The sequence below is a fragment of the Phasianus colchicus genome, chromosome 27, assembly GCF_987193195.1.
Source record: "Phasianus colchicus chromosome 27, bPhaCol1.hap1.1, whole genome shotgun sequence".
Classification (NCBI taxonomy): Eukaryota; Metazoa; Chordata; class Aves; order Galliformes; family Phasianidae; genus Phasianus; species Phasianus colchicus.
This window is the reverse complement of record NC_143462.1, coordinates 4,786,520-4,810,681: the sequence shown is the minus strand read 5'-3', so window position 1 is coordinate 4,810,681 and position 24,162 is coordinate 4,786,520. Positions and strand designations below refer to the sequence as shown.

Sequence of the window (24,162 nt, the reverse complement as noted above, 5' to 3'; positions counted from 1 at the left end):
GCTGTGAGGTTTTGTATTCCTTTCACAGCTCTCTTTACGTATTATTTCTACATTTGTTTGTATTCCTGGTTCTCTCCTCCCTACTCCCTTACCCCAATTAAGTAGTTTTTGTCTTAAACCTCCCATACAGGTTTTATGCTCTTCACTTCATTATTCAGAAACACTGGATTCTGAATTTATATCCACGTAAGAAGATGATCCTACATATGATTTTCTATCCATTTAAGAAACAGAGCAGTAGTAGAGTGAGAAACTTCACACCAAGAACAGCAAGGAAGCCGGCAGTGGTGAGAACACAGCTGCATTTTTACCTTGGTCATTTATTCATATGTTGCTTCAGAATTAACAACACAGCCTAGCAGAGGTGATTGCTAATTACTCAGTTTGTTAATTCTTCAAGATAAACTCTTCCTTCAAGTGTAACATTACCTAGGCGAGTGCCCAAGCTGCAGAGCATTATCTCCTTTAAAATGTTTAACAAAGCCTGCAGGGTTGTGCTATTCAGCCAGAGACCTGCTCAGAACCCAAACAAAGCGACCACGCAGCATCGATGCAGTTCCTTTTAGTGGATTCACTACAGGTGTTCCAACAGTACTGTTGTTATCATCCCACTTGATTTACTTCCCTCCTTCCCTCCCCACTGAGGTGACCTCAGCAAAGTTACATTAACCCATACTGCTCAATTGCTGTATTACAGAACTTACTGTGGGTTCTTGGGGTTTTGGGAGTGATGGGTGGTGGGCTGAGAGGCGTTGACTGCTGGAGAGAAGAACTCTGAAGCAAAGTCAGCCTGCTGTCTCCTAACTGAAGACTCTTTGGCCTTTGAGCTTTTCCTGACGTGCTCTGCTTAAAACAAAGAGTAAACAAAGCCTTCAGAAGTCAGCAAAGTTGCTGCACACGTATCAGATCATCAGACCTGTCACAGAGGCACCAAGATGCTCCAGGAGAGCTCTGTGTAAGAGAGAAAGGTGCATTCAGGTGAAACCACAGCTCTGGCTAAGCCAGATGTCAAAAGGCATCCACTGTGCTCCTGTGACACATTCAGAATTCTCTGGGACTTCAGGAAACGGGTAGCAATACTAAACTGTTTTTAATGACATCAATATATACAGTAAAAAAGGAAGATGCAGGGAAGGAAACCTACAGCCATTTTAAAGAGGAGCTGGCACCCAGCATCTTTGAGGACCTCTTCCCAAAGCCCCGACCAGCTGACTGTTAAATGGCTGTAATGACATCTACATACTGATGCCAAGGGGTAAACTGAGCCACTCCAATTGTCACAAGTGCTACAGCTGTGCAGGGGTCCTTAGGTGGACAACCAACCACCACACTCAGCTTGGTGGTAACTGCAGTGATAGGTGGTGCTTTGGCCAGCTTGACTCAGAGTGCCTCCAATTAGCAAACCTGCCTCCTCACATTAATTAAATGTGTCAGTAAGACAAGAGACATCAAAAGCTTCATTCGGCCATCTGAATTCCACCTCAATCCCAGGGCCCAGGTTTCCTAACAGCACTGCATGCCTGAACACAGAGGCACTCAAAAGGACATTCCAGCCAAGTAGACAAAGGTGAAATTTATTCTTTCTGAACATGGACTGGAGAGTCCTGAACACATCCAAGTCTCTTTAAATATTATTTATTGCTTTACAGAGAAGGCTGTCATGCTTACATATGTAATTAAACTCACTGAACTCCTGGAGATCAATTCTCACTGAGTAATTCTCACTGCACATTAAGGAGTGCACATTGGTGTGCAGTGAATATAAAATGAACAGAGCCCAAAGCTGCTGGACATACAGTAAGCCTTTGGTTCCCTCTGGCTTTCTGGCTCCCACACAGCTCTTATTCAAGAGCTGCATAAAATCACTCTGCCTGATTCCTGTGCTGTACTATGCAGACATGGAACAAACCAGCTATTAAAAAAAGCTTTCTGTATGCTTTGCAACATTCTTCAGCATGAGTTTATCCCTTAACTGCTCATATACTTCAGTAAGCTTATCACACATGCAACATGCCCTCAGAGAGATGCTGAGAAGGCTGGGTGGGTGTTCTGGTTTGCATCTCTCAGCTCTCTGCAAAGCAAAGTCTTGCACACACATGCCTTACTGTCCCAGGGAACCGGTCAATAAAACAGGCTTTCTGCCAGAAACTTTCCATCTAGCTTTACTTAATGAAGCAGACAGCAACTGACATCACGATTTGTGGGTTAAACCCATTTAATTCAACAGCACCATTTCCAAAGGCAGAGGGCCAGGCCTCCTGAATCATTAATATTTACAATCCCGGATTTTCATATCAACACCAAATGGCAAGATTCTAGAACCACACTTCCCCTTCTTCAGAAATGTCCTGGCAGCATCGCTCAGATTTGATGAGAACTCCTCAGTCTATAGCAACATAACCCATTCCTGCCAGATCCATCTGAGATCTGGTCAAGGAAAGGGAAATCAGAAGAGCTGATGGGTTTTTATTATTTATACAACTTGTGTTGTGTCAAATCACTATCACTGAGCCACCAGCTTAAATACTAACAAGCCTCATTATTGCATACTTTCTGACAGTGCAACACAGTCTTAGCTGTAGGGGTATAATTCTCTTTTATTCCTCCTTTGCAAAAACCTCTCTCATGGAATAAACACTCCTGCTCTCATGCAGGAGGTCTGGAGCACAATGCTGACTTGGAAAACCTGTTTTTCAAAGTGCCAAGCTAATGACCTAACTAGCACACCATCTTTTTTCATCTCCCCAAAGTACCAAACTGATGCAGTACATTTGATTTGCGCAGTGATGCTGACTGACAGCAGCTGAACATCTGGCTTGCCAGCTGCATTTTTGTGTGGGCTAGCAATATCTGCTTGCTCCAATACAAACAGAACAGTTCTACACAGCTCTGAGTGTACTGGAGTCCTCCATCTCCTAGAAGAAATGAGAGAACTGAGATGAAACATCATTGCCTCATGCTTCCAGTTTTTGTACTTTAAGTCAAGCTGCAGTTTGGTCTGTGACACAAATATTCCAAATAAAAAAGCAGGAATTACTCAGATGACCAAGCTTTTGGTATTTGAACCCCTCCCATTATTTAATGAAGTTCCCAATGACAAACATGGCTGAAAGGAATGGAAACACAAATCTCCTGCTGGGATTTTATTACTGCTATTCTTCTCTTGTTGTTGCGTTACCATTTTGGAAGTCAGTTCCATTTCTGGCTCCTTCTCTACAATAACTTGAGACTTGCTGATACTCCACTCCTTTCGCTTCAGTTTGCAAATCCTGTTATCACCATCTTCTTTCATGGGCAGCTCTTCAGCTCTGGAAGCTGTTGATATTCTTCTCTCCAAGAGAGGCTCCAGAATAGATCTTCAGCCCACCCCAAAGGAGTGAAAAAACACAAAATAGTACTCCATCATCAGACATTCCATGCACTATCAAAAAGCCATTATCTCATATTTTGCAGAACAGGTTACCATAAAAAACTGAACTAGGACCATGGAATTTTCAGCGAGATTTGTGCTTCTAAATTGCTTAAGCAATTTTGAGTATTATTCTTTTTTTTATTAAGACAGAGTGCGATCCACTGGCAGAGGGAGCCAGACAGGCATTTTATGATTAAACCTGTCATTCATTTTAAGAGTAACCAATTCATAGAACGACAGAATGGCCTGGGTTGGAAGGAACCCCAACGATCACCAAGTTCCAACCCCCCAACCACAGGCAGGGCCACCAACCTCTACATCTGCTACTTGACCAGGTTTTTCTAATTACATTAGAAAAATCTCATCTTTTGAAAGAAACAAACCATTCTACAGCAAAGGCATATTCTTACTCAAAGGCTGACTACTCACCCGTCTGAACCTGGCCTGGAGGAAGTGCTATCAGACGACGTGGAAGACGTAGAGACCACAGAAGAGGCCACAGATGTGACAGAGAGCCGTCTCAGCGTGGAAGACATGATGTAGGGCAACACGACAGAGCCTGACCTGCTTGGTTTCCTTTCAGTCAAGGAGGGAGGCTGCAGAGAAACACATCCATGACAAATCACACAATGTGAATTCAGAAGCTGCACGGCAGAGCTGTGTTTCTTCGAGGCAAAACATCAGACTATGCTTACCAAAGTTATTACGCCGTACTGCTTCTCCACCTTCTTCTTCAGCTCTTTGAAGCAGGCTGTCAGTCTGTCATGCAGAGGCTTCAGCTGCTCTGTCAGTTTCTCGCCATGGATTCTTATTCCCTCTGCTAACAATGGCATCTGAGAGCAGGAGCAACATAAAGATATGAAAGGGCAAATCTGATCTCCTGCTCCAGCAAGGAATCTTCTATGCATGTCATACATCTCAGATACAAGCAAAGGACTTGATTCAGTATGTTTTAAGTTTGCAGAGGAGTAAAAAGCAATCAAGGTATTCAGTTACTGATTCATAACTTGTGATACTACAATAACCTGACAGTCTGTTTCAGTTGTGTGTGTGTATTACCAAGAAATATGAACCCCATCTACACCAATGGTTCCCCCTTCCACACTCAGGGAAACATGGCACGTTAAATATTCAGGCATCACAACTCAGCTTCCAGAGCTGTGTGACTGTGAAGCAGCCTTAACTGCACTCTGCTGGAACAGAGGTATACACAAATTGGTCTGTGGGGCCATTTACAGATCTGCAAATTCAGAGCAATTTTTCATTGCTATGCAGATGAAAACAGACAACTTTCAATGGTCAGAATGAGAAAACATTACGCTCAATGACTTCAGGAAAAGTTAAAAAAAATGTTTTGTAAGTGCACATGGAACATTCTAGGCCACAATTTTAGAGTATAGCTGCTCTTAAAATAAAAATCAATTCTACACATATAGAGATTGCTCTCAGAGTATCTAGTTGCATTTTCTCTCTCCAAAAACAACGCTGGAAAAACACCTGCACTCATACATAGTGCATCTCTATCTTTGCCAATATGATACCTGTAGGGCAATCAATTGCTTAAGGAGTTCAATTTTATCTTGATCTTCAGGATGTTCTTGAAGATATTTCTCTGTGAAAAAGGCCTGAAACAAAGGGAAAATATGATTCAGACATGATGCTGTTTGCAGAGCCAGCTCATCAATGCAGATTTCATTATATTGTCAGTGAAAATTGTAAGTTACAAAACTCCCCTCTGCTGGTATTGGCTTGAATAATCAAAGCTATGTTACTTGTCACCCAAACACGAGCAGCAGAATCAGTCTCAGCGTATTCTCACTTTGTTTTAGCACTCAGTGACCTACAGTACACAAAGATATGCAAATAACTGGAGTCTCAGAAAGGTGAGCAGAACGTGTGTTCCCTATGGATTCCTTGAGATTTAAGTCCTGATGTACAACACTTTCACATGGGATTTGCTACGAAGAGTCAGTAGAAATAAGACTGCTGAGATTCTGACTCGTAGTTTAGGACCCTTCATCTACACTTCCCATGTATGTACCTTCAGAGCAGAATTTGGCAATGGTGTAAAAGCTGAACAAACACATACAGACTTCCCTCGACTGAAATCCTAAAATTGTGCCAACTCACACTACGTGCTACAGAGCATCGCACTGAAACGTATCACAGTTCCCAGTCAGAAGAATTTCATTTTTCTTTACCTACATAAAATCTCTCATAATTTTTCACTTGGTTCCAAAACACGCCCTCTGATCTATCTCAGCCTTTGCATGTGTTTCTAAGTTCTGCACTCCATTAACTGGACTGCATGCACAAGTGTTTGCAGGCCTAGGGGTAGGATTCAGCAAAGGGCTGATGTCAAGAGGAGGTGAGCCATGAAGGATGGCTGGGTAAGTCCCAATGGATTTTTCTTGAAAGTGTTTAATTATTGCAAGAAGGCACATGTTAAAAATGCAGACTTTGGCTTTTGGCTACAGTGAAACAATTAAAACTTAAGTTTTTAACCGCCCACAAAAGCTGAATGTTCTGCAGTGATCTCCAGTTGAAATAGGAAAATGTGAACCAGAAATGAGTATTTCCAGATGTGGTTACAGATACTTTGTGTTTCCTAGTTTTAACTGCTTTCCCACTTTCGTAATTTTAAACTTTATGTCAACCTTAATTCATGAAATGGGAGGATTCAGGGCCAAATTCACCACTGCTGAAGCATGCAGCTCTAGTTATACCCCAGATATTCCAGACCCTCTCCTATTTAACTTTTTCACTTCATTTTGTGTGACTGCAACACGTTTGAGAAGAATTAAACACCTTTTAACACCGTCCATTCAGTTCAGTGAAATAAGCAATGCATTTCTTGCTTGGGAGATCACAGCTTAATATTGGGAATAAACAGCTTAAGTTAACATCACAGAAGGAAGGAACACACACCATGTCAACTGAATAACTGAATAAACATGGATGAGAAACATTCCCCTTCTTTTTTTTCTTTTCCCCTCCTGAAATACATGCTCTTTTCTGCAACACTGTAGTGAGAGATGATTTGCTGGACAGAAAATCTTCACTTACCTTTCCATTCTGTATTAATGGAGAAATGTCAGCTATTTGGCTTCTGTTTCTTGCACTGTTCATTGGGCTAAGCACCTCACCACACTCCCACAAGGGAGGGCCACATTATTACCACCAATGTAAATATGGCCCCAAAGAGGAGGACCACTCCTTAACTCCGTGGCAGTGCACACCACTAAAACTCAACACTACATCTGACTAACTGCTGAAAACTCAACTTTGATGTCCCATGCTTCAATCCAGACCCCAAACACTGAGGAAGTCAAACTGAGCTACCAATAAACATGAAAAAGACCTTTTCATAGTTGGTGTATCCCCCCATGACCGCCGGGTCCACAATCCCATTGAGGAGCATGGAGAGAGGATGCACAGGAAGGCTCCGGTCCCAGACATGCTGCTGGACAATATTGCTGATTTTCTCATTGGTGAGCTCCATCATTTCTATGGCATTCTCCAATGGGCTGATCTCTTCCTGGGAGAAAGCAGGAGAAGACAACTTTTTGGGGTGCCCTACCATTGGTGGAACAGCTAATCGTGTTGCAAGACTTCATCACAGAGGGTGAAAAACAACCTACGTGCAGAACTCACCGTTGAAATCTGTCTGACTTCAAACCATTTGAGGATGCCTGGAAACGAATATGCTGTCGTGTAGGTTGTCCTTTCTATCCACATAGTCTAGAAGGAAAAAATTACAAGAAGTAAAGAAAACATTGGTCTTGCAATTCAATCCTCTTCTGCACTACAGCATGGAACGTGGGCTTCCAGCACTAAGCTGGCAAGATTCACACAATGACATTTGTTTCCACTGACTGGGTTTTGGCAACAAATGGTATCAACATAGGCAGCAGAAGGCAGTCGTCTTCCACATAAACCATTACTAGAGGCACAATTATGGTACATTTAGCCAGAGTTGCATGCAATATGCCCAACCACTGCATGTGAGCCAGAGAATGCCTCACAGCAGCACTGGAAATATGCTATTAACCTACACCCAAAGCTCACTCTCCACTGCACATATTAAAAGTTGGCCTGAAGTTGATAGTCAAATGTTGGCCTCCTTAAGGACAGCTACATCACCCACAGGCAATTGCAGGCACCAGCAGACACCAGACCACACTCTGTAGAATGTCATGGTTAAAAAAACCACAGTATTTGTGGATCCTACATCAAGGATTTGAGCACAGGTACAGAATATCTCAGTATATTACATTATTTTTGCATAAAGATTGCAATCAACATGAACTGTAACCCTTTGCTGCTCCAACATCTTAACAGCCAAACTCTACTGCCACAAGTGAAAGAAAAATGGTTAGAATGCTGTTCAAAATGCCATGGGCAGAATAAGCAAATGCACAAGGCAGTTTGCATACAGCACAGACAACTGAGGCAGCTGGCACTAAAACTGAAGGACTCACAGCAAATTCGTTCTCTGGGTCCTTTTCTCCTTTTCTGAATGGTCGTGAGTGTGTGAACTGCTGCACCTCGTTTGCTCTGTAGTAGCTACAAAGAAGCAGAGACAATAGTGAGTTTTCTCACCACCCATCTTTTTTACATCACTATTCTTCTATTGCCCCCCCCAAAATAATTAAGTTTAAACTGGAACAGGAGACAAAAAGACACTCCATCTTGTGACTACACTGAGTAAAACACAGAGGACATGCTGAGAGAAAAGGAAAAGAAATTACTTTAAGATCTGCTCGGGAACAGGTTTGTCTTTATAATTAGGTGGCAGGTTCATCACAGGCTTCACTATAAAGCACTGCACATCTGAGATGCTACAGTTAAGGACGAAAAACTACAAATTCTTTTGGGAAAAGAGAAAGGGGGAAAAAGTGCCCTGTTTTCATCAAACATCAGATTTCTCAATAATTCCCTGTGCTCTTGTCATGTTTGAAGAGAAATACTTAGTGTTGATCAACAGTAACAGAAATCATATTGCTTGTTGTGGTCAGTATGCTACCCATGAACTAAAAGTCCTGAAAAAGATAAGGGCTAAATGAATGCTTCCAGCTAAATTCCCCTGGTGAAATGCATGGGAAGCCTGGATGCTAAAGATTTCTACCTCAGGGAAAGGAGAACAGGATTCTGTACAAGGTGTAATGCATGCATTTCTTCCCTCTACCTGTCCAATTATTTGTCAGATTCTTCCAGGACAGTGAAAACGTTGCCCATGCAATTTCTAGATCAATAAAGTTATTTGTTTTTAACCAATGAACACTTATGCCATCTTCATCTTTTACATCTGTGAACCTTAACAGAAATTCAAGACAAATGAGTAACAAAATCCCCAAGCACAATGTTATTCCTGCAATATTCAGTTTTAAGGACTGCACTGAAGGCTTTATGTAAGTAGAAATCTAGAAATAGAAATCTACATGGAAAATTGAAATACAGTTTGGCTTACATTAACAGACCATTTCTGCCAATCCTACTCTGAAGAGGCAATGTTTTAGTGGTGGATGGGGCAGGCCCTTACACCCTTTATTCCACCATGGATATTTCTATATGGTATTCTGAAAGCAAAGGCAAGGTCATCCTGCCCGCTTTGAAGAGCCAGCTGGATATTTGCCAAGCCTGACCCAAAACCACACAGCTACAGTCGATCAAGCACTGAGCCCAAGCTAATATATACTCCTTCTCTCAGGAGAGCTTATTAGCTTGGGCTTTGAGCCATTGCTAAGCGTTCTATACAGCTTCTAGCTCCAAACTGGTGGAAGAGTGGCCAGTTTGTGTGTGTAGGCATTCCCTGAGATGGTGAACAGCTTAATTAGCTCCAGTACACTGTTATGAAACAACCAAAGGAAGCACAGGGCATTATATCATACAAGTGCAGGGAAACAGATTACAAGCAAAAGTTAAAAAGAGCCCAAGACCAAGGAGGTTTCCAGCATAAAACCAAACAAACATGAAATTAAAACAAACTACAGAACCTTCAAGCCCTGCCTAATATAACAGTGATTTGGGCACTCAAACCTCTCATCTTTTCAGATGCTGTTTGTAGGAGTCCGAGGAGGACCTGTACCACATCCAAGCTATGCAGCTGCTCCCCTTTATAACGGGGCTATGCCAAAGACCCGGAACCAAACACCCCCAAACTTTTGGGAGAGTTCAGATCTGGATCCAAATCTTGCAGTTCAGGTTCATCTCGAGCCAAAACCATTAGAACAAACACAAACAGATGCAAAGGAAGTAGCTGAAACAAAGCAGCAACAGAGAAGGCATTTTTTGATACCAAGTTTGGTCTTGAATGAATTTTAATTTCCTATGTGGATTGAGTGCTTGGCAGGCTTAGTGCAAGGGAAGCATCTGGTATCACTGCTTGAGTTGCGCCTTTGTACACAGACTTTTAAGGCCAAAGTAGACCATCAGATTCTCTAGCCTGGCCTGTACAACACAGGCCAGAAGCCCAGCAGCTTGGTGCTCACTAACATGTGTCTGCCAGGAGCATATCTGACACAGACTAGAAGTTACAAACAGAAGAATTGGAAGCATCTTCACTCAATTGCACTTGGGCAAGCTCAGAAGTAAGAGAAAGATCTTATGCCTAGCAGCACTTTGTTCAACCAGCACAAAGGAATAAGAAAAAGAAGGGCTGCCCACCCAACAGCTTTCATCAGAATAAAGAAATCATTTCATGTTTCTTACAAAGTGATTTATAGGAGGAAAAAAACAAACAGGCATTTCATAAAAGCTAGTGAACTGCAAGCAAGAAGACAGCATACCTCCCTCCTCCCACCTTCACTGCCTGTAATTTCTGTCTTCCACCTGGACATACCAAGTGGATCTCACACACAGCAGTTAGCACTACTTGCTTGAGAGCTGGGTACAAGAAATCCTTCTCTGCAACATGCAAAGCTCTCACTCCAACAGCAACTCATTTAATTCTCACAGCACCAAGTCATCTCCCTGTCTAAGCTGACCCTTACAGTTCTGGATCATCTTATTTTCATGCACTATGTCTGCTTCAAGGTTCTCCTGGAATAGTAAATCCCTTGCTTACTGATCTGTTGTTTAGTAATTCTATAATTCCAGGAAGGAGATCTTGAGTGTGTCAAAGCATTTCAGAACCAAAAGATACACTGTTTAGGAGAAGATTTGATCTCCTCTCCTGGAGGGGCAGTGCTGGTCATCTTCTCAGCACTAGGAAACTGGGTGAGGAGCTTCAGGTTGAAGTCTTCCCTCCGTTCATACTCCTTGCCACGGTAGATAAAAATTTTGTTCTGTGGGCAGCAGAAAAAAAAACAGGGAATTAACATCAAAAGCAATGAGAAAGAGCTTTCCAAACATGCATCAGGAAGTGCCAGACATTTATATGAAAGATTTTCTCCTAGCTTAACAGTCAGAACATATGAGAGAATAAACACAGGTTAGACTCACAACACAGCAGCTCACAGGAGAAGGCACTGCATTGGCATCCTCATATTTGCCTAGAAAGTCATTATTCCACACACCAGTGTTATGGAACATCCTCATGTTTTCTAGCAATTCTGTTTTATCCCACTTTCTTTGAAGTGTTGCATATTTTTCAGAATGTACATTGGACACACTTGCCATTGGTAAGCCACAACACCTATAGCTCAGTTGCTACTGTTCCAGGCTTGTTCCATTCATCCATCAGGAAGTTTCAACAGTGTGTTTGACTGATGGACAGAGACTGCCCCACTGCCAGCAATTGGGTGTTCATTCGTTCAGATATGCTTGGGCACAAGACATAATGTGTTTTATGGAGTGCACATCTCCCTCCATGCCTCAAGTCACACTTGCAGGCTTGTTATCAGACAGCAAAACATCTTTGGGGTGCCCTGCACGGACAGCAAAGACAACAGGAACTGATTTTAAAGGGTAGAACTCAGCAGTAGGATTATCTATCCATCCTTAGCAAAAGCCATTGTGTGATTGCCATCTTCTGGTACAAGCCAACTGAAGGACCTCTCTGTGAGTTCTATACCTGGTTCTCTCCAGCTACCCCAAACAAAACGACCAGCCATGAAAGTTCTGTACTTAAAAGAAGTCCACAGCACATTTTTCTTCATAATGGCCACCAACCAGAGGTGGCTGTGGAAGAACTGGATTCAAAAACATGACCTAAAGACAAAAGCTTTACTATGCCATCCAGTTCCACAGTTCTATGTATACATATATTTATTATTATTATTATTTTTTTTTTTTAATAAAACTTGGCTTTGATTTAAGGATAGCAGCTTCAAACAACTCCAGGCTGGAAATGTAAATGTTCCCTGATTTTAAATAATAGTTGGGAAAATGTTCTAGTATGCTGCACCCTGCCCATCTGACTCACTTTGGCTGGGTTCTCCTGTTACTGTTAGCACACATCCAGCAGTGCTCAGCAGCAATTTCAAACAGGAAGCATCTCTGCATTTTAATTCTTCTGCGTGGGACCACACTCTCACTAATGTGCTTGAGCAATGCAATGAGCCCTGTCCTTAAAATAAAGTTCAGATTAAAAAGAGATGGGCAAGCTCTTCACAAGCTGCACGTTTTCTAACAGCAACAATAATTCTGAAGTAGTTTATAGGGTACTAATACCAAAGGTAGATTCTGTTTAAGCTCATATATAAACACAACAGCGATCTAACAGACCCAGCTGCATTACAGTAACTTCAATAAAGCAGTTAATACAAAAAAAAAAAAATCAGACTCTAACTTGTCTTTTTTTCTATGCTGAACAGTTTTGAAATACTTCAGGGATTCCCATCTCTCAGTAGCATTCAAAGGACAAAAACAGTTTGGCATCTAAATCTCCATGGGGGCTCTGGAAGTTCTGGATTTTAGGGTACCCACTACTCCAGATGTTGAGTATTGAACAACTCTTACCCGGAGGAAAGAGGGGAAACCCTGACCGTAGTATCCAACTGCAAAGTACTCTGGTTGAGGTCTCATTGCCTTCATAATATTTTCATAAAAAGTAGCTCGTTTTTTCTGAAAAAGAGAAGTCAGCATTTTCACTCTGGAGTGCTCAATGACATTGCCAGACTGCAGCCCACATTCCCAGTGACAAGAGCTGATCTATCAGTTCTCCCCTACAGAACACTTTCTACCATTTCTTTTTTCCTTACAGACAATATTTATCCATTTACTTGGTTAAATATTTGGTCTGCCTGGGCCAGAATCAACTCCATCTCCTGGTCTGCAGAACAACACCATGTTTTTTGGATTCCAGAAGAATCCTTGAAATCTTTCACTAGGGCAACACAAATTAAAAGTAAACATATTCCAAAGCTGAGCAGACACAAATGGTGACAAATGTCAGAGAACTTGCAGAAATAATATTGGGCAGATGATTCTCATATGAAAGGACATAAAGACCATCTGGTTACATTCTTAGCAATTAAAAGAAGTCATTCAGAACCAAGGCCATTCTATAGGTCTGCACTGATGCACAGCAATTTTACATCAGGAATGAAAAGGTGATGAATTTACGGAGCCTGATAACACGCTATGCAAATGTTAGCTTGTTTGATTAACATTAAGGATGCTAAACATCTTCACAGAATATTGTCATGCTCATTGCAAGGTCAAAACCACATCCTCTTAAAGACAGAAAAAAGTTAAGAAAACATTCTTCTAATAGCCCCTATGGTTTTCTAAAGGTCAATATGTTAGTTTGTTCTTAACATAATTCTATCTGGGGCTTATCTTGCTCAATGATATTAATTTAAGCAATTAGCAGCCTGCAAAAAATAGAGAGAAAAGTCCTTACCAAGACATTGCTGAGTCCCTCGTAATCGAAAACCTTGTTTTCATACATGTCAGCCAACTCCTTGCTTAGCTGAATGGCTTTTTCCCACATCTCCAAGAAAGATGAAGGAAGGGAAGTAGAAGAGCACAAAGAAAAGATTCAGTTAAAAGCATTCACCACCACAGGCAGGTCACACAAAAATTCAGCTGATTTTCATTCACGCAGCAGTTTAATGCACTGCCAATGTTCTCTTTGACTCCACATTGTACATTTTTTGCAATGATTGTCATAGTCACACAGCTCTTCACATTTGTTAATCAGCAAATTAGAGAAGCCCAGGTGTTCTCCTCCTGCACTGCATCATCCCATTCCCCAGGCTTCCCTCAGTCTGTCTCGTTTAGACTTCATAGAACCATCCACCCAAAAGGCAACTAATACAAGTTTGGTATCAGCCAGATAAACCATATTTACTGCAACACAAAAAAAAAACCAACCAACCACCAAACCACTAACAAAAGCCACAAGCCAGGAAAAGAAAGGAAAATACCTGTGGTTTTCTCATCTAGCCAGTATTGAGAACGGGACTAATTTTACAGATCTTCAACTAACAAGGGAACAGGACTGAAACACAAACAGGTGCCCTGCTCATGCTAAAGCTTGGTTTGTTTAAAAGCCAGGCCTTAGTCATCACAGCTTGTTATTCCCCTTAAAAACAACTTCTGGCAGCTATTTTCACCAATCTAAGTACCAGTGAACCCCAAGAACACCAGGAAACTCACTTTGCCCCTGTCGAAGAAGGAGATAATTTCTTGGTAGAGCTTCTCCTTCAGTTCCTGTTGTGAGTAGACATAGTAGCTGTCCCTCTGCAGCAGATGAGGGACACATGGCTTCTCAGACCACTAGCATAAAGGAAAACAGGCAAAGCTGAAAGAACTAGAATATATGCAGATGAATAAATCTTTACACTGGACAAACTAACCTACTGCATGGATGCACTCAAGACAAACCAGGCATCAATGCTAAGAGAGGGCAAGAAAGTTTTGCAATGATGTTAAGTCCCAATATATCTGCAAAAAGTGTGAGATTTTGGCTTCAGATCTTACACTGAGATACTAAATGAACTTTTATGCTCTTTTACTTCATGTCTTCCATAGATTAACTGAAGTTGACTTAAATCCAAATTGCAATGACATGCTAATGCACTTACACTGTTCACACAGAAGTGGAAGAAACAGTACTTTGACATGGGTATTTCCACCCAGTTCTCTACAGTTTACTGTTCACCAAATGCATGTAATAAATTGATGCTAATATTATTTTTGCTTTCATCCATTTAGCTGCTATGTAATTTGCAACATTAGGAAGCTCTGTAACGACCAATGGAACCTAGCTTATGCAAAGCCAAACAAAACAGAGTGAATTCTTTATTCTGTATGCACTTTCTTTAAAACCCATGCTCTGATAAAGGAAACTAAAACTGCCTTCAGTGCATTACCTGGAGCAGCTCTGCATGGAGGAGGAGGGTGTATGCGGCCTCAGTGAAGTTCTCACAGTCTGTGTGCAGATCCCGGAGTTTATACAGATATCTAAATGAATGAAAAGCAATTGTTACCTTATGTGATGGACTGCTTGATAAGTGTGATGAAAAACGAGGGAAGTAAAGGCTTCTGTCCAGGCCTATGGAAGGAGTCAGCCTACCTGATATAAATGTCCTCTCGTTTCTTCTCTTTGTAAAAATTCTGCCAAAAAGTAGAGAAAGAAATAGTCCAACTGATGTAAACAACCATGGATTTGCATAATCACTGCTAGACAAGTAACTTAAGGATCAATATCAGAATTCAAAGATGTTTGCTATCACTTTGCCCAGTAAGAGGTATATATGCCTCAAATCATCCCCCTGACATAAGATGGGGCTACAAAAAGGGCTAAGGGAAAAACAGAAAGCAACCTGTCCAAAGGTACACAATTATTCTTCGCAGTGGAGCAGGGAATTAAGTCCATATCTCCCAAACTATCAGTTAGCCATTTTTCCTGCCCATATTTCAGGGCTTCAGGTTACCATATAAGCAAGGCTCAGACACATGACTTGCTTTTGCATTATATACCTATGTTTTACAGCTGCCAATAGATGGTAGCCTGATTTGGACCCATAATTACTCAAAAGGATCAGAGAATATTATTATTTAAAATCCTAAAAAATTATTTTAGTGCCCTCTTACTTGATGGCTGGAGATCAACAAAGAAATTACTTTTCCAGTGAATTACTCTGCATGGCAAACTGTGGTCACCAAATTCATGCTGTGGCACCCAATCCACCCCAGGACCACAAGAGAAAAGCCAGGTCACTAAAGCAGCACCCACATCCAAACCCAGCCTGCCCCATACCAGCACATTGACAGTGCAGCTCATGCGGTTCTCCTTGCTTTCATCATGCATGATTGTTCTGTAGTCCAGCAGGTTCTCCAACAAGCTGCTGACCAGCCAAGCAAACTTTTCTCCAGAAGCAGACAGATATTTATGCTTCCGACAGTGCTCCAGGAGGCTGCAGACAAAATCCAATGAGATGAAAGGCAACATATCCAGGTCAGATATCCAAATCGGACAGGTCAAAGCTTGTCTTGTCAGGCTCTACTCTTGGTGCTTTAAGGCTCTGATCGGGTTAGCTCTGAGCCTGCTGCTCCCAAGATGCTCCCCAGGGTGCCACTGGCCTTCTTGGCCACAAGGAAGTCAACCTGTTGTCCACTAGGACACCCAGGTCCTTTTCTCCATAGAGTTCCTCTCCAGCAGCTTGGCCCCTAATCTGTACTGATGCATACAGTTATTCCTCTCCAAGTAAGACTCTACACTTGCTCATGTTGAACCTCAGCAGGTTTGTCTCTGCCCAACTCTCTAGTCTGTCCTGGTCTTGCTGAATGGCAGCACAGCTTCGTGGTGTGTCAGTCACTCTTCCCAGCTTTGCATCATCAGCAAACCTGCTGGGGGTGAACTCCAGCTCTTCATGCAGGTTGCTGATGTTGACTGAGATTCAACCCAGCACCAACCCCTGGGGAACACCACAAATTACAGGCTTCCAACTGGACTCTTAGCCACAGATTACATTAGGGTTTCTGCTTCTTTGCTTTAGAAAAATAGCCAGCTACACTGTAAACAAAGAGCCTCCATCTTCACTATAAAACTTACAGTTTCTCCAGCAAAATCTTGTACTGTTCATCCCCTCGGCCGCCCTCGACTTCCTGGTCCAGTCTGGTTATTAACTCGTTTTCAAACTGAAAAGGCAAAAAAAAACCTGTTAAGTGGACAGCAGCTCTGTAAGGCATTATCAGTAATGCTTGTTGCTAGTGCTTCTGAACTACCATCAGGCACTGGTTTTACAAGCCAAGCTAGAGAACACTTTCACTATTAACCAGAACAAAAATGGTAAGAAGTCAAGGATCAAGCAGGGAGATATGAGTTCTCCCTTTCTCATCCTACAAACACTGGAAAGTGATGCTCTGGGTAGTGCCTTTCCTTCTCCCCCATCAATCAGCAGTTCAGTTTTGCTAGGAAGGAAAAGTAACTTTAATGACCAGCTACAGATGATAATGATGATTCACTCACCCTAAAGAAACTGCTCTACTGCCACCAGTTAAGGGCCAGTCACCACTCTCTGAACAACAAAAAAGCTGTGACTGCTAATTAAAGCAACTTCTTATGCAGCAAGAACAAGCTATGAAGATATGCTCTGCTACATACAAGTCAAGTACATAGCTTTAGCTATAATTCAATTACTGAGGTATAAAACATTCCTGTTCCAAAACATGAAGAATATCATAAATATTACATATACTGCTGGAACAGAAAATCCATGCCACATAACCAGTTTCCTTCTACTGCTTCCAAAAACCCCTGAGGCCCCAGGGCCAACCATGCCAAACACCGATGACCTCAAGGGAAGAAAGATCCCAATACACACAGTGAAGCTGGGGTCTGAACTGGACAGAGTATGGTGCTTAGGGAGATGCACATCACATCTGACAACAATCTGAAATGCCAAGGTGGCTGCCTGTTGGATGGATGTCTCCTACCTATCTCCAGGGAGAAGTCTGCCTACAGCATAACTAGAGGGTCCCCTGTCTGCCAGCTGAGATGTTAAGGTCTGATATTCCCAGAGGAAAAATGGAAGAAAAAGACCTTTGAAACTGCAGAGAAAAGTTAACTTTAGGACTAAAGAGAAGACCCTCTTTTTCTTCCTTTCTGTTTGGTGCTTTCTCAGTAGCAATAAAAGGGAACTTCCAGAGAAATTAGCATAGGTTTGGAACTCAGAGAACAGATCCTGTTCCCTGCTCTGTCCTTTGACTTGCACAGCCTCAAGCAAATTGTGTCTGTATTCTGTGAGACTGTTCTCCATTTCATAATGAGAGAAACAGCAATCACAATCCTTCCCATCTGCAAATACAGAAGGATACTGAAACAGAGGAGTTTATTAATTATTAAAGACATGCAAGGTAAAACCACTTAATAATTACTTCTGAAAGTATTTAGCACAATGTTTGTGTGTTTGGTGATTTTTTTTTTTTTGGTAATTTTGTTTTCTTCTGATTTGTTCGGTTTTGTTCAAATATTCTCTTCTCCTTCTTACCCAATGCACACAGTTGAACATTTGCCCTTAACATATGGGGCTCCCTTACCATATGAAAGTTTCTATTCCCACTGAAGTTGTACTCGCACTGCATCATATCAAAGAAGATGGGAATGGTAGCTTTCCGTAGCTCAGGCTCCGGGACCAAAGTTACCTCCAGGATTGGCCCTACCATTGCTGGAATAAACTTTATTTTGTGGGGACCTGCAAGAAAGTTGATGTCAGATACATGCTAATGAAATATGGTTGCCTGAAGTCATGTGATATATGGATATTCAAATGTGCAAATGCATTAGTCAAATAAAACACTGACATTTTGGTTAGAAGGCATTTCTGTTGGTAACATTTTGTCATTCATGTGCTGCAGCTCCAACACTCAGAACAGTCCAAAAAGAAGAGAATAGAACTGAATTGCATGAATAATGTGCATCGCAAAGGCTCCCTGGAAAATTCTCCTCTTGGCATTCATATGGTAGAACTTCCTTTGTAAGGAATATCTTCAAGACCATCTCATCAGGGGACAGGAAAAAGGATCAGCTTTCGAAGGTTATTTAGTGAAAAAGGAAAAGATACTTTGTCCTTTTGAACAGCTGGACTTAAATGTATTTCCCCACATTAAATACAAAAAGCTTATATGAAGAAATAAGCTATTAGAAATCCAGCTTAACAGCTTGAATAAAGGTAATTCCTGAGATGGAACTCACCCAGATTATACCACATATCCCTTATTTTGAAGCCAATTTCTTTTCTCATGTCCCCATACCTAGAAAGAAGCAGAAGAAAAAGATGAAGAAGGCCTATTTATTGAAGTTACCTCTGCAAAGCTGCTGCTTCTTAAAAATAAAAAGGTCTGGCAACTTTTTAAGTGTAAACTCACTTCTTGATAATTTTGCTGCGCTTGGCTTGTGAGAAGGTCTCCAGCTGGAGGGATTCGTGAGTGAGAAAGGCCACTGCCAAATGGAAATAGTTATTCCAGAGCTGTGGAAGACAAACAAGTCCAAAATAGAAGAAGGCAAAGGAAAAGCAGCAAACAAAACAACAGAGATATACTGGTCCAAATGCTGTGGGTCTCACAGTTCAGTTAACGAGGAAGGTTACCAACAAATAAGTGCAGTAGCACAGATGAGTCTGTCTTGGCCAACACAGAATCATAGAACGGCTTAGGTTGAAAGAGACCCCAAGGACCCATATAGCAACTTAAAATCTACCACTCCTTTTACCTTGGACTTTCCAGCCTAAGGAAGTGACCATAAGTTACACCCCATTGTATTTTAACCAGTCAAGCACAATTCAGCTTTAGCCAACAGACCACCCAGCCTGACCTTATAAATCCTACAGCAGTTGCATTGGTTTGTGCTCACTGCTGCACTAAGCACTGCTCTGTAATTCAGAGTGCAGTGCACTCAGCTGACTCTACAGACATTTTCCACTAGCAGCAGTGGGATTTGCTTGCTCTCCACGCCCCTTGGGAAACACTGATGTCCAAAAAAAAAATCAAGAAACAATGGAAATGTTACCTGGAGTTCAAAATTTGTTTGATCCAGGAAGAAGCGGTTGAGCACAGAGGTAAACTGGTTCACTGCCCGAAGGAAAACCCTGAAAGAGATAAAGATATCAAAGAAAAGGTGACTTTTGGAGGAAAGAAAAAAAAGTAATGCTTTGTTCTGGGTTTACATGTCTCCTAAAGGTAAGCTCAGCTGAAAAGAGCACATGTCCCCAAATGAGATTTGGGAAGAACTTCTTTTGCAGTAAAGAGACACTGAGGAGAAGCTATTCCTCTGTTTCTAACCTCGACTGGAGGCAGATGAAAAAACAAAGCACATTTTGGCTCAGTCTGTATGAGAATGCAGTGTTGTTTGAGATGATAGCTCCTCCAGAGCTCAGCCTACCCTCCCCACTGATGCATTCAAACAACCTGTCACCTCCAAGTCCTCCTCACTGCACCCCTACGACAAACTTTGTATCACAGGACAGAAACGAATCTGGATTTGCAGGCCAGCACAATGAACCTGTGACCATGGGAACCACCCTTCTTTCAGAAGCAAGACGACTCCAAATCAGACTTAAAATAGGAGCAACTACGTACCTGCTCTGCATCATATTCATGACCATCCAGTCAGATGCATAGACATTTTTTCCAATCAAATCCTTAAACATAATGAATGTTTCCATCAGGAAGTCCTGTTGAAAAATAAAAAGCACAGGTTGAAATGAGCAGTCTTTTTATTTGCACAAAAGTACAGGGAAATGTAAGCATTTGCAACTGCAGTGATTAACTACTGCATTGATTACCTATCAATACACCATACCTCCTAAGAAGGATCTCTTAATGCAGGAATATATTCCAATAACTAAATTACTTCTGACATCTCATCCATTCAATTGCAGAAGGAGATCAGGTTCTATGGAATTATTCCTGTTTAATTAAATCTACCTTTACTGTTCCAAATTAAGCCATGCTGTAATGAGTTCTGGTGCACAAGATGGATTGAAAAGCAAAACCAATGTTTGAGCACTTGTATCCAGAAACCTGAATAACAACAGCATAGCAGCCCTACGCAATACCTTCTATAAAGATGGAAACCCAGAACATATTTTTCGTTTCTCCAACTATTTAAGTCTTATTTTAGAAATATTGTTACAAAGAGGTAATTAACAGAGCTTCAGATGCATGGTTTAGAATACGATCATAGAAAAGATGCATTCTGCACAAGTGTCAATCTGCCCCCAACAAAGCTGGCACACCTGAAGTCCTTGGCAAGGCAAGGATAAGAAAAAAGGAGAAAGACAGAATGAGTGAAAGGAGATATATATATCAATAATATTGACCTCTATGTATTGCGGTCTCTACAGACAAAAATGCTAAAAATGGGAATTTAAATAGATTCTGTTCTCTGCAAAGACAGCAGATCAGCATTCAAAAATAGAGGGACACAAAGGTCACACAAGAAATCACCACCTTGCAAAGAACACCACCCCCAAAAAATTTATTCTGTGAGGTTGAACAGCTTGCTCTATAGAATTGGCAAGCAATTTGGATGTGATGAGAGAAATGGGCATTTGGTGCTGCCTCAGTGAAAACCCTCCAGGTGTTATTAAATCAAAGCTTGACTGAAAGGTTTGGGCTTGTCCAGGGGCACCTTGAGGATATGAATTAACTTATTTGTGTTAAGCCAACCAAGTCATGATGCTACGCCAGGGCTGAAAAGAAGCAAAGCATGTACAAACCAACAGTAAGCAACAGAAAGCAAGAAAAACAATTATTGCAATACCAAAAATAATGCAACTTTGTATTGGCATTAACAACTCGCACATTATCACAAATGGAGACTTGCTTCTGTAGATGCTGAGATTTACAGGAATTTTAAGCTGGTATTTTGGATCAATACCTCTTTAAATTATATGCAGGCAGCTTTAATAATTACTAAATTCACCCTCCTGATATGTCTCTGTGCAGAAGCTGTACATAAACACACAGAAACATACAAGAAATACTCCATTTCAGGCAGAAGATGAAGAGCTGAAAGGGCGAAACAAGATGCACCTTGGTTTCTGTTTTCTAATGAACCCTTCATAAAATATATTTGCATAATATATTAAAAGCAGCTCTAAAGCTAGATGCTGAATGCTCCCTATTGACTATCAACCGTGTGGGTGCAGAAGTGACAGAAATGTGTGTGTCCTGTAGGTGGCTATGTTGCTCAATAGATTGCAAGCAATTCCAGCTGCATAGGAAACCGAAGGATCACCTTCCCATCCAAAGTGAATTACAGGCTTTTTTGTGTGGGTTTTGGTGTATCTTTTACAGGAAGAACACAACTCCTGGCTCTTCCCCAGGCAGTATTTCAATAAGCAAGCACCTTAAGTTGCAAAATAAGGAGCACAAAGACGTATTGTGCTGTGAAGACTTGAATAAATCCTGCTTTTGGTTCTGACTTCTCCTAGAGCAGTTTGCTGACAAGTCTAGTCAGAACAGTTGGTTCTAAGGTCCTCAAAAACCAAAAATCCCCCCCCAGAATCAAAGCCTGATGTGTCCCCTGGTTTTATACTGGAAGTCTCTGAGAAGATGAATTGTATACAGCTTTTAACAGGGAGAGAACTTCTTCCACTGACACCCACTAAAGCAAGACAAAGCATTCGGGTTTAAATTAGAATTCAGTTTTAGGGTTTTAGCTATTATCCCATAGGACTTCATTAATAGAAGTCCTCCTTGTTTTCAGAAATTAATGCAGATACATTTCCAAAATTGCTGTCTTTTCTTTCCTTTAGATGCACTTGAAAGCTTTGTAGTCTCTTAATTAAGCTGGGAGGTGGGATGAACTAGAAAGAAGTAGATAAAGAAACAATCAAAAAGACATACAGCGAGAGCATCTTCGTTCACTCTTTTGGTTCCTGACCTTTTACTTGTGGGGACTTGAAAAGTTATTAAACATGTTTTTATCAATGCTACCAATGCTCAGGCTTGAGTCTCAGCAACATCCATACCCATACCCACATCCAACTGCCCATGCCCAGCAGGGGTGATGTGAAAATATCCCCACTGGCTGTAGCTCTAGGAACACAGAAGTCACTGCTAATGAATGCATTCTGATCACTCTAAACCAGATACAGTAACTTGAAATGACCTTTCAGAAGGAGAAAATAATTCTTTATGGACTAAGCTAATCCCTTAGCCAAGCTGACTTACAATAATGTCCTGCCTGGTTTTGAAAGTATTGATGTAATGGTTGTAATGGTAGTCATCCATCTGCCTCAGGATGGCTGTCATGCAGGCCACAAAAATACCCTAGAATATAAAAAAACAAAACATTATTTTTCTGTATTAAGCCCCAAAGCTCAAAGTGCAGCATGTGGCTCCAGGGTTCCACCCAATCAAATATCACTAGGCCCAATCCTGCACACATAGGTCCATCCTGGCATTGTGTGTCTGGCTGTTTTCTCCTCTCCCTCATACCAGTTCAATTCCTAATTTTCAAGAATGAAGTCAGAGTACAGCTTTCTTTTTCACCCAGGGATCACAGTTTGCAAGAAAAACATATCCTCTAAACATCAGAATGAATATTTATATATATATATATGTGTGTTTGTGTGTGTACATATACATAGATATCTATATGAATCACTACATTTTTAGTAGATCATACCCAACTGTTATTCCCATGGCTGACATGCTTGTAATAGCAACAACCTGACCTTAAAGTTGTCAAACCAATGAAATGGCTATCTGTACTTGCCCTTAATCTTTCCATCTTTCTGCACACTTATACATAGTGCAAATCAGGACATAAAGCTTTCCTACACTTTTAAGATGCAACACAGCAACCACAGTTCCCATTTAGAGATGCCAAATCCTTCAGCATTTAGTCCTTTTTAGCAAAGGTGGCAAAAGAGCATTTTCTTCTGAGCAGAGATTCCTCGTGTGTTAGAAAATGGGCTGAAACCAAATTCTCTGTGCATGGGGCCCAAAGGACCTCAGAATCACAGCCAACTGTGACTCAGCTGATCTGCTGCTGGAATGGAACGGTTTGAATCCCAATACCCATCCACAGACAGCGAGCAGAAGCCATGTTGGAGTGGCACAGAAGAGCTGCAGGAAGTGATGATTTCACAAACCACTCTACATACCAAAACCTCCCAGGAGAATAAATTCCAGTATTATAGAGGGGAATGTAGTAAATGAAGGAAGGAAAGGGCTCTCACAATGTGTGGAGATTGTCTGTTCATTCCTATCACCGTGCGGTTTATTCTCCTCAGCAGGCGTTCCATGATCTGCTGGATGTGGTTGGCCGTGGGCCCCTGGGGATGTTCAAAAAGGAAAATCAGACTATTTTCCACATATACTGTTCTATATAGAGCTCCCTGACGTGGGAGGACTGCCCCAGCAGTGCTTAACTGCTATCTGAGGATGCAAAGAAGAGGACTTACTACACAACAACAGCTGATTTGAGTACTGTTGGTACAGACTTAGAGAAGAGGTAACAGCACAATTCACCTGCTCCAGCTTCACTGGCTCATCCCAGCACAGCTGAACTGAACAATTTTATTTCACATTTGTCCCTTGAACAATTCTTCATTTTAAATTACTCTTTTCAAAGCAACTTAGAATTAATTTCTGTGAGTCAGGGGGTGCATAACTGTATTCCCCCAATTGAATGACCGTTGTCTCTATTTCAGTGAGAAACCAAATACTTAAATCAGTGGCTTCATAATAATCCACCAACCCATCAAAGTAACTGAGAACTGCATTCTGGTTCCTAGGAAGGAAAGCACTTTTCTTTGTACACAGCAATAACCACCAATTCAATCTCTGCACGACCTCTTTCTGGACACAGCTACTTTGTGTGAAGAGATTGAAAAAAATACAGA

The 24,162-nt window shown here is 41.4% G+C and overlaps 1 protein-coding gene across 10 annotated transcripts in view; it reads right to left on the bottom strand.

The window, feature by feature from the left end:
* DOCK5 (dedicator of cytokinesis 5) overlaps positions 1-24,162 on the bottom strand; it is a 109,121-nt gene that overhangs the window by 7,398 nt on the left and 77,561 nt on the right. For 9 of the 10 annotated variants that reach the window (XR_016460207.1, XM_090125737.1, XM_090125735.1 and 6 more), the window contains 24 exons: positions 23,497-23,592; positions 22,484-22,582; positions 19,883-19,977; positions 19,314-19,392; positions 18,674-18,774; positions 18,501-18,559; positions 17,846-18,000; positions 16,359-16,444; positions 15,564-15,720; positions 14,877-14,917; positions 14,674-14,764; positions 13,958-14,077; positions 13,200-13,289; positions 12,314-12,418; positions 10,557-10,698; positions 8,164-8,245; positions 7,894-7,978; positions 7,067-7,153; positions 6,774-6,950; positions 4,954-5,037; positions 4,108-4,245; positions 3,842-4,008; positions 3,179-3,356; positions 705-846 (listed from right to left, as the gene is read on the bottom strand). Coding sequence is in view for 9 of the 10 variants with exons in the window: in XM_090125737.1 (XP_089981863.1) it covers positions 705-846; positions 3,179-3,356; positions 3,842-4,008; positions 4,108-4,245; positions 4,954-5,037; positions 6,774-6,950; positions 7,067-7,153; positions 7,894-7,978; positions 8,164-8,245; positions 10,557-10,698; positions 12,314-12,418; positions 13,200-13,289; positions 13,958-14,077; positions 14,674-14,764; positions 14,877-14,917; positions 15,564-15,720; positions 16,359-16,444; positions 17,846-18,000; positions 18,501-18,559; positions 18,674-18,774; positions 19,314-19,392; positions 19,883-19,977; positions 22,484-22,582; positions 23,497-23,592 (2,656 nt within the window). In the remaining variant the exon portion in view is untranslated. The remainder of the gene's footprint in view (positions 1-704; positions 847-3,178; positions 3,357-3,841; positions 4,009-4,107; positions 4,246-4,953; positions 5,038-6,773; positions 6,951-7,066; positions 7,154-7,893; positions 7,979-8,163; positions 8,246-10,556; positions 10,699-12,313; positions 12,419-13,199; positions 13,290-13,957; positions 14,078-14,673; positions 14,765-14,876; positions 14,918-15,563; positions 15,721-16,358; positions 16,445-17,845; positions 18,001-18,500; positions 18,560-18,673; positions 18,775-19,313; positions 19,393-19,882; positions 19,978-22,483; positions 22,583-23,496; positions 23,593-24,162) is intronic. The other variant, XM_031608068.2, reaches the window with a different exon arrangement.